The sequence below is a fragment of the Perognathus longimembris genome, chromosome 3 (genome assembly GCF_023159225.1).
Source record: "Perognathus longimembris pacificus isolate PPM17 chromosome 3, ASM2315922v1, whole genome shotgun sequence".
Taxonomy (NCBI): Eukaryota; Metazoa; Chordata; class Mammalia; order Rodentia; family Heteromyidae; genus Perognathus; species Perognathus longimembris.
In genome coordinates this window covers 80,833,121-80,843,919 of record NC_063163.1, presented here as the reverse complement: position 1 = coordinate 80,843,919, position 10,799 = coordinate 80,833,121, and the positions used below count along the sequence as shown (strand labels likewise).

The 10,799-nt window shown below is 44.7% G+C and overlaps 1 protein-coding gene across 1 annotated transcript in view; it reads right to left on the bottom strand.

Annotated features, from left to right (window-relative positions):
- Sppl3 (signal peptide peptidase like 3) overlaps positions 1-10,241 on the bottom strand; it is a 78,438-nt gene extending 68,197 nt beyond the window's left edge. The window contains exon 1 of the mRNA XM_048342827.1: positions 9,797-10,241. Within this exon, the coding sequence (XP_048198784.1) occupies positions 9,797-9,819 (23 nt within the window). The 5' untranslated portion in view covers positions 9,820-10,241. The remainder of the gene's footprint in view (positions 1-9,796) is intronic.
- Between the last annotated feature and the right edge of the window lie 558 nt (positions 10,242-10,799).

Sequence of the window (10,799 nt, the reverse complement as noted above, 5' to 3'; positions counted from 1 at the left end):
TTTATGCCTTCATTACCCATCCCTAATTTGGCTTTCACCTTCATTACTCTGATCTTTATTAGTGCACTTTCAATAATGACTTCCTTTACAAATTCAATAGCCTGGTTTTTCTTCATTCCCCTGAAAACCTGCAGCTTTTAACACTCTGGCCCCTAGAATATCTTTTGTGCTTTTTATTTTCTTGAGCCCCCTACACTTTACTAATTACCTTACCTCTGATTGAACTTTCAAGTCTTCTCACTCCATACTCAATTTGACTTTCCCAAGCTTCCACAGTGATGCTTCCTTCTTTGTCCTCTTAGTAACTGACCTTATCTGTAATCTTCAAATAACTTTCACTAGCCAGGTAGCATTTCTAAAAATGTCTGCACTAAATTAAAGGCAAAGATAAAGAGAACATGTTCTTTACAACTAATGCTTATTAATATTATTTCTGTAAGCATTTCTGAGAAATGAGTATAAATATCTAAAAGTTTATAACGTCAGAGAAGAGCTGAAGATATAATCCGATTATTTCTTTTTAAAAGCACATGCTAAAAGCTGGTGCTGATGGCTCCTCCCTACTAAGTCTAGTTACTCAGGAGGCTGAGATCTGAGGATCATGGTTTGAAGCCAGCCTAGGAAGGGAAGTCCATGAGACTCTTATTTACAATTAGTCAACAAAAAGCCACAAGTGAAGCTGTGGGTCAAGTGGTAGAACCAAGGCCTTGCGTTTAAGCCCCAATACTAGGGAACAAGCACGTACATATATCCATGTACACACACACACACACACACACACACACACACACACACACACATTCAAGTACAGGCCGTCAGACAAGGTCTAAAGATTTAGTCAAGTTTTGAAGGTAAATCTAGACAATGCTGGAAAAAAATTAAGACAAAGACATAATAAAACAAGGTCAGGTCATGGGTACAAGCAGGTTGAAGAAACAATGAAAAACTTCACTGGGCATGTCCTATTTAGGTCAAGAGTGAAGCCCAGACTGGAAGAAGGGAAGTGGGTGTGCCCCACAGACTAGACGGAATAAGGAAGCAGATAAGAAACTGTTCTGGACAGCCAGCCCCTCCTCAGGCATGTTAGAAAGGTGGAAAACTTTCCTGTGCCATTATAAAGATTTATCCACACCACTATTCCTTGAGTAAAATAAAAACTATCTTCAAAGGACCAAAACAAAAGTATCACATTAAAAAATTTAACTTTATTCAGGATTTTCCTTTTCTTCAATGTGTTGGATTCTGCAAATTGTAACTAAAAAATGTTGACCCTATGACTACTCAAAGACAACAATAAATCAATGACAATTTGCAAACTATTCTTTTTCTTTGAATATGGTATTATTTGGCATTTTTAACAAAATGGACATCTCCAAAGTATAAATGCTGGTTGAACTTTGCTATAATGAGACATCACCTATAACCTAATGGAATCTAACAAATAATATAGACAATAGCTTGCCTTTATTCAGCACTTAGGAAAATTTACAGAGCACTTCTACAAATATTACCTCATTGAACCCTTCAACATGCTATCAAAAACCAGAAAAGCACCTGCATAAAACAAAACAGAGACAAAGAAAGGGCTAGGCCAGTTAACCAGAGGTGAAATTGCTCTCAAGTTAAAGATTTCCTGATCCTACACAGAACCAGAATAGAAGTGATCTGTATTGCATGATTCCAAATGAAAATTTAAGAATTCCTTTTTAAGTGATCAAGTCTACTTAGTATAATCTACAACCACCTAGAAACAACTAGGATACATTTATAGAACACATTTTAAAAAATAAACTAAAAGCCTTTTACTAGGTCTTCAATACTGGAACTCCAAAACAGAGATAACTAAATTTTTCCTACCAGCTTAAGCTAAACCTTGTAAATCAAGAAATGGAATTTTCTTTAAGGTCTCTGTTGGCTAATTTACCAACTGGTCTAATACTTTTTGCCGGTCCTGGGACTTGAACTCAAGGCTGTCCTTGAGCTAGTATGTGCTCAAGGTCACTTGAGTGCTCTGTCACTTGTACCACAGCACCACTTCTGGCTTTTTCTGAGTAATTTATTGGAAATAAGAGTCTCACAGACTTTTCTGTTTGAGCTGGCTACAAACTCCAATCCTCAGATCTTAATCTCCTGAACAGCTAGGATTATAGGTGTGAGCCACTGGTGCCCGGCTGGTCTAATACTTTTTAAAAAGCTACAAACTTTGGGCTGAGAATGTGGCTTAGCAGTAGAGTGCTTGGCTAGCATGCACGAAGACCTGGGTTCGATTCCTCAGTACCACATAAACAGAAAAAGCTGGAAGTGGGCACTGTGGCTGAAGTAGAGTGTAGCCCTGAGCAAAAAGAAACTAGGGACAGTGCTCAGGCCCTGAGTTCAAGCCCCAGGACTGGCAAAAACAAAAAACAAAACCCTAAAAACTTAACATTTGTTTTTATAGGTGCTCAATCTAATCTAATTTTTTTGGGGGGGGTAGTTCTAGGCTTGAATACAGGGCCTAATACTGTCCCTTAATTATTTGTGCTGAAGGCTAGCACTCTGCTGCTTTGAGCCACAGCTCCACTTCCAGTTTTCTAATGGTTAATTGGAGATAAGAGTCTCACAAACCTGGGCTAGGAATATGGTCTAGTGGCAAGAATGCTTGCCTCTTATACATGAAGCCCTGGGTTCGAGTCCCCAGCACCACATATATAGAAACAACCGGAAGTGGCGCTGTGGCTTAAGTGGCAGAGTGCTAGCCTTGAGCAAAAAGAAGCCAGGGACAGTGCTCAGGCCCTGAGTCCAAGGCCCAGGACTGGCAAAACAAAACAAAAAAACAAAAAAAACTTTCCTACCTGAGCTGGCTTTGAACTAACTGTGAGTCTCAGATCTCATCCTCCTGAACAGCTAGGATTACAGGCATGAGCCACCAGTGCCTGGCTTCAATCTAATCTTATATCAACTAAATGGAACACTCATTTTAAGCCATAGCCTTAGTGATCATTAAAATAAAAAGTGAAGGTAACAGTTTATTTGAATTATCACAAAAACAAACTGTAGATTTTCACATATGAAAGTGAGTTGGGTTATGTGGAGTCTCTCTAGATACCTAAGAGATTAAAATTTTAGAAGATGAACACATGCCACTGAGTATTTGAAATGTGCTACAGAAACTCAAACTTTAAACTATTTCTTTGTTTTGTTTTGTTTCCAGTCCTGGGGCTTGGACTCAGGGCCTGAGCACTGTCCCTGGCTTCTTTTTGCTCAAGGCTAGCACTCTACCTCTTGAGCCACAGTGCCACTTCCGGCTTTTTCTGTTTATGTGGTACTGAAGAATCCAGGGCTTTGTGCATGCACAAGGAAAGCACTCTACCGCTAAGCCATATTCCCAGCCTAAATTATTTCTTATTTATAACAAAGCCAATATTTTAACTTCTAAGGAGGTACCATTCAACTCCAGAAACATCAAAAAATAGATTATACAATCCTAAAAATCCAATTACACTTTAATCTGGGGGGAAGCAGCTACAAAGGTGCAGATGTCAACAAACTCAATTAAATAAAACAGCACTCCATCAGATATTCTCAAGACATTCCATGATTTTTTTCATGTGATGGTTTGATGAAACAAGGTTAAGAATGCTGAAAACCTCCTGGGTGCTAGTGGCTCATACCTGTAATCCTAACTACTCAGGAGGCTGAGATTTGAGGATCATTGTTGGAAGAAGCTAGGCAAGAAAGTCCAAGAGATTCATCTCCAATTAACCACCAAAAAGTTGGAAATGAAGATGTGACTCAAGTGGAAGAATGCTAGCTAGTCTTGAGCACCAAAGCTTAGTGCCTAAGCCCTGAGTTCAAGCCCTAGGAATAGCATGTGTATGTGTACAAGCACACACACACACACATAACTACTGAAAACTAAGTAATGTTACTGTAGATAAAATAAAATACAGCTGGGAATATGGCCTAGTGGCAAGAGTGCTCGCCTCCTATACATGAAGCCCTAGGTTCAATTCCCCAGCACCACATATACAGAAAACGGCCAGAAGTGGCGCTGTGGCTCAAGTGGCAGAGTGCTAGCCTTGAGCAAAAAGAAGCCAAGGACAGTGCCCAGGCCCTGAGTCCAAGCTCCAGGACTGGCAAAAAAAATAAATAAAATAAAATACAATTACATAGAACTATACACTTTCTCATAACTCAATAGCATTTGTCATTGCTAAAGCAAATAATCATAACAGAAACTGAGAAATAAATCAACATCATGAATTTAAATTCATAGTACTACTTGATAATTATAGAATGACAAGGTTACAAACTCCATTTCTTCCCCCCTAAAATCTTCATAATAAACATTGAGGGAAATGATTTAAATACAAATTCATGGTGTTAGCTTTGGCTAATTTTAGTTTAAATCATGCATCACCCAAACAGCATTATCATAGCACTTTAACTATGGGCAAAACATGTTTTTAAAATAATAAGCAAATCTTCTAAAGTCTATAATCTTAGACATATGCTTTCAACTAGTTTCTCTCTGAAAAACTTCCAGCAGCTACAATTGTAGATGATCATGTCAGATACAATGATACAGAACAATAATCCTAAATTAGCACTGACTTCCACTAGCTTGGCAGATCTGTATTCTCAAATTTAGCACTACTTGCAAATACCTGACGTAATAAAGTCCATTCCTACAATATAATACAGCCCTGAAATCAGATCGTAACAAAGGCATAATCATTCATTTTATTCAGTAAAGTTTACCAACCACCTATTATAATGCCAGACATTGGAGAAAAGTACCAAAACAGAAAGGGTCTTGCCCCTGTGTATCTCCTTTTGTTTATTATCTGTCATTTCTCAAAGATAAACACAAGATCAGACCTTTAAAAGTGGCACTAAGGAATTTGGATTTGATTCCAACTGTAGCAAAAAGCTACCAGGCTGGGAATGTGGCCTAGTGCTAGTGCCTAGCACGCATGACAGACTGGGTTCCATTCCTCAGTACCACATAAACAGAAAAGGCCATGAATGGTGCTGTGGCTCAAGTGGTAGAGCACTAGCCTTGAGCAAAAGAAGTTCAGATACAGTGTCCAGACTCTGAGTTCAAGCCCCAGGCCTGGCCAAAAAAAAAAAAAAGCCACTACCATCAGACTACCAGACTTTGACGCAGAAAATGACCACTGTGTAGAGAATGGAGGATACCTGAAGAGAATGGTAATGTAAGAAATCAGGTGAAGGGGCTGGGAATATGGCCTAGTGGCAAGAGCGCTTGCCTCCTACACATTAGCTCTGGTTCGATTCCCCAGCACCACATATATGGAAAACGGCCAGAAGGGGCGCTGTGGCTCAGGTGGCAGAGTGCTAGCCTTGAGCGAGAAGAAGCCAGGGACAGTGCTCAGGCCCTGAGTCCAAGGCCCAGAACTGGCCAAAAAAAATTAATAAATAAATAGAACTCAGGTGAAGGTGTGGTGACTGGAAACAAGAGTGGGCAGATTCACTACTATCAGAATCTGTATTAAATTTGTTCATTTCTTACCATTTGTATCCTTGGGCAAGTTACTCCTTGAGCCTGTTTCCTTCATTTGCAAGGCTTGTAAAACCTTAACACACTAAAGACACACAATAAATTATTATGACTGTAATCTGGTAATGAAACATACTTAATGGATTTATATTTTCTTCCTTTCCCCCCTACTCAAACAGTAACTGAAATGTAACTTTTAGTATAGTCCAAGTAGAATCATATGTAAGTTCTTCATTGATTTCATCAAGAGGCAAGCTCTGCTCACTGAACTTGAATTAAAATTACTCATACACACTAAACAGTGTTTTCCTCAAATTAATAAATGTACTTTACACCTTCAATTTGTGTTTCCACATGCATCATTTTGCTTCCTTAGTGTATAAGAGTTAAAAAGGATATAAACAGAATCATGTGATTAATCCTGCCTACTTGGGAGGCTGAGAAAGGGAGTAGCATGGTTTGAGGCCAACCCAAGCAAAAATTTCATGACCCTCTTATTGCAACCAAGAAACCACTGCATACAGTGGTACACATCTGCCATCCTAGCTACATAGGAAGCATAAACAGGAGGATCCAGATCCAAGATAGCCCAGGCAAAAAATGACTCTTTGAAAAATGATGAAAGCAAAAAGGCCTGGGAACCCACATGGCTTAAGTGGTAGAGTGCCTATTTAACAAGCATAAAACCTGAGTTCAAACTCTAGTATCACCAAAAAAGAGGGAAGGGAGCACAAATATTATCACCAACTTTATGTTTAAAAAGGAACACACAGCTTCAGATTAAAGACATAATCTTTAAAACTGAAGGTGTGAGGGAACAGGAGGATCACAATTCAAGGCCAGCCCAGGTGAAGAAGTTCCCAAGAATTCTTTTCAACCCATAGCTGGACATGTCTGTCATCCCAAGGTATGTGGATGCTGAGACTAGGAGGAGCGCGGCTCCAAGTCAGTCAGGGAAGAAAAGTCTACAAGACTATAATAAAGCTGAATGCAGTAGTAAATGCCTGTAATGCCAGCAACAACTATAAGTCCCAAAGTAGGCAAATCTCAGCTCATATACAAGCCCTGACTAGAAGCAAGAATCTATCCTAAAAATCATCTATGTAAAGCAGAGCTAGAGACATGCTCAGCAGGACTGGGCTAGTCTAGCCTAGTAAGCATGAGGCCATGAGTTCAAACTCCCAAACTCTCCCCACCAAATAAAACCCTTTATGATCAAAGCATGATAAACATCCTAGTCAGGCGCCAGAGGCTCACACATGTAATCCTAGCTACTCAGGAGTCTGAGATCTAATGACTGAGGTTCAAAGCCAGTCCAGCCAGGAAAGTCCATGAGACTCTATCTCTAACCATCAGAAGTGGAGCTGTGGCTCAAAGTGTCAGAGCTCTATCCTTGGGCAAAAAGAACTCAGCAATAGCACCCAGGCCCTGAGTTCAATCCCCACAATTAGCTAAAAATAAGTTTCACAGACTTTCCTGCTCAGGCTGGCTTTGAACCATGACCCTCAGATTTCAGCCTCCTGAGTAGCTACAATTACAGTCATGAGCCACCAGCACCTGGCTTCCATGAGACTTTTATCTCCAATTAATTACCAAAAAAGCTGGAAGTGGAGTTGTGGCTCAAGTGGGCAAAGCAGTTGCCATGAGCATAAAAGCTCCAAGACAACAGCCAGGCAGTAAGTACAAGCCCCAACACACACACACAAATAGGACTCTAGTGTTACTACCAACTATTTTATCTTATCAATAGTTTTTATTTGAAACCGTACTAAGGAATAATAGCATTCCTCATTCTTATAATCAATCACCAGAAAGCCAAATTATCAAAAAGCACTTTTTATAAGTACATGGACTAGACAGAAACTTATTTCTTGGTTTCTTTAACTGGTCCTTATATTTAACAACTCAACAAAAGATTAAACATTCTGAAAATTTACTACCATGCACTCAAAGTCTGTGTAGAAGGCAAAGTGCTGTGCCCAGGAGGACAAAGGTGTTACACAAAGTTGTTACATCAGGGATTTTAGTGAGACTTGTATTTACATTAAAGAGAGAGAGAGAGAAAGAGAGAGAGAGAGAGAGAGAGAGAGAGAGAGAAAGAAAACAGGCTTACTAGGCAGAACTCTACAACTAGAATCATGCCCCCAACCCTTTATTTTTTAGTCACCTTTTAAAATTTTTCCTTGAGGCCAGGGTGGCTCACAAAACTGACAAGACATAACCCTTGCCTCTTGGGTAAGCTTGCCAACTTCTTTGTTGTGATGGGGGTTTGAGTTTTCCCCAAGCTGGCCTAGAACCAAGATCCTTCTATCTCTACCTCCAGTAAATCTAGCATTATAGGGGTGCACTATCATGCCCAACTACTTTCCCCATTTCTTGACCACTGTGTTTCAAGGCCCTCAGTACAATACAGTAACAACAGCAAAGTAAGGATTCAGCTGGGAGTCCTCACAGAGGACTCTAGGGGAGTTACCACAAGGCATGACCGATTCACCTTTATCTTCATTTCTTACTGTGTACAGGCAGCTTGAAATGTAATCTGTGTTCCATACCATCTGCCATTGAGATGCTGTTCAAAACTATCAAATTAGTTTATCCTTTTAAAACACACGTGCAGTGGCTGGGAATGTGGCTTAGTGATAGAGTGCTTGCCTAGCATGTGTGAAGCCCAGGGCGCGATTTAGCACCACATAACCAGAAAAACCCAGAAGTGGTGCTGTGGCTCAAGTGGTAGAGTGCTAGCCTTGAGCAAACAGAAGCCAGGGACAGTGCTCAAGCCCTGAGTTCAAGCCCTAGGACTGGCCAAAAAAAAAAAAAAAAAAGAAAGAAAAGAAAACACATGTGCAACCAAAACTGTTATCTTTTCTTTGAGACTGTAGACATCACTGACTTAATTATCTTCCATCATCAACTCTCTTTTCCTATGTGAAGACAATGAATTCTTGTCTTAGAACCATTCTTTATCTTCAGATATCATCTTTTTCCTTTGTTTCCCTATAATAAGCATAATAAGAACTTAACGTTGGCACTTCATGGTAAAATACAACACTACAGTTTGTCAAGTACTTTGGTAAAGAAAGGTATTCATTTAATTTTTACAACCTGTGATAAAGGTAATCCCTCTATTTCACAGATAAGGGAAAAGGAATGAAGAACTCACTATCCTGTCCAGTTATAAAGCAAACAGCCCAGTCAGTGTCTAGTGAAGGGGCTAGATCTCCAAACCAGCTCTTCCAAATTCAAACGCCATGACTCTTCCACTCAGTTACGCTGTTTTCGAAGAAGGTAAAGTCTACTATTGTGTCCCAACCACACACGCTTCAAAGAATAAACCATCTTCAATTGACCGCTGCTCTAGATTTCAAACAGATTTCTCATTCCGACACTACCATCACCTATTACTTACTTCCCTCTATGCTTTTCCCCCAAGTACCTTCCTCCTTCCTTCTAGCGTCTCTGCAAGTGGGCACCTTTGCATCCCTCTTTCCTCACCATCGGACCCTTCCTTACAAAGATATATGCTGTCACCACACAAACTGCAAATATACTCCCCAGTCCTATTCAATACTTCACAAGTTTCACAGAAGAAGACCAAACCTGCAGATCCTCCACCTCCATAATGGACCCAGGGCACTCGACCACTTTAATTCTTCGGAAGAGAATACAGACCTCTGCCATGCCTTCCTGACAGCGACTTCCATTTTCCAGAAGGAGGAGATCCAAAGAGACTCCCCTGCCTGACTTCTGAGCCTCTGCCCACCTTGCCAGCTCTGCTTTAGCTCCCCATCCTGGAGCTAAGCAGCACCCCCCCACGGTGGAGGTGTGGAAACGGTTGCTCCACTCTCCACTTGGAAGTTCTGCCTCTGATCACCTGTTCTCACCAGACCTTCCAGCCCAGTTGTGACCCACCTTTGCCCTGGTCCGCCTCTCTCCACCCTTCCGATTCCTCCTGCCCCAGGAGTCACCCCTACAAGTCAGTTCCGGGGTGCTCGTCGTAGTCAACTTCCCAACCACAGGGATTCCCACTCTCCCGGGGGGGAGGTCAAGCTCCGCTTCCTTCTCCATCACCTGCTCCGCCCAAGGCTGGATGACATCGGCCACCGCCACCTCCATCTCCCTTCCCTTCTTGGACACGAGTCCTCTAGGACGTTCTCCACCGTCTCCTGCGGTGGGGGTAGCGGGGCATGCACCCCCATCCCACGGCCCCCGGCACGCACCTGTTCCTCCGCATCCCCCGCGCCCGCGGGCCCCCGCCCCCCGCCCCGCCGCGGCCTCCCGGGGCCCCGCACTCACCAGGAGTAGGTCTGCTCCGCCATGGCGCTGCCTCCCGGGGGCCCCGCGGCAGGCTGGGGCCGGGCCCCGCGGCGGCGGGCTCGCTCAGGCCGAGGAGCGGAAGGCGCGGCCGGGGCCCGGCGCTCGCTGGCTCGCTGGCTGGCACTGCAGGCAGGCAGGCAGGCTGGCTGGCAGGCAGGCGGGCGGACGGTGGAACGAGGAGAGGCCGGGCTCCGAGGCGGCCCCGCTCCCTGGGCCCCGGGGCGGGGCGGGCTCCGCTCTCCGGCCTCCCTCACCCGCGGCGGCGGCGGCGGCTCCGCTGCGGCTCTAAACCCAACATGGCGGCGGCGGCGGCGGCGCGGAGAACAAGGGGGCCCCGGGGCGGGCGAACGGCAAGACGGGCCCGCGCTCAGGGCGCGCCAGGCCGCGGGAACGCCGTGTTCGGGCGGCGGCGGCGGCGGCCCGGGGACATGGCCGGCGGGCGGAGGCGGAGGCGGCGGCGGCGGCGGCGGCGGCGGCGGCGGCGACGGCAACGGCGGCGGGAGCTGAGGGGGGCGCTAGGCGGTGAGGCGAGGCCGTTCGGATCACACCCGCCGAGGGAGGAGGCAGGAGGGAGGGGGCGGGACGAGCCGGGACCGCGCGGTCACGTGGCCAAAACACGGTCACGTGACGCGCGCCCCGCCCCCCCCCCTCCCGCGCGGCCCCTGCGCGGAGACGTCGGTTCCCGGGTTCGAGGCAACTGTGGCTGGCCCGGCTGCTGGCTGTTGAGCGGCCTCCCACCGCCGCGATCCGCCTTCCTCGTGCCCCCGAACTCCCGCCCCCTCCGAGGGGGGCTGCTGCCACAGCCAATCAGAATCCCCGGTGCACGGTTTTATTTCTCTCTTTCTGGCTGCCATTCTGCTGTCAGCCATTCTGCTGTCTGCAACTGGCCGCTGGTCCTCACCTGTCAGTCAACCTGTCGGTCAGCGGGCCACGCGCTGCATTCCTTCATTCTTTCGACGATTCCTTCCTGCTTTGAGCAAAT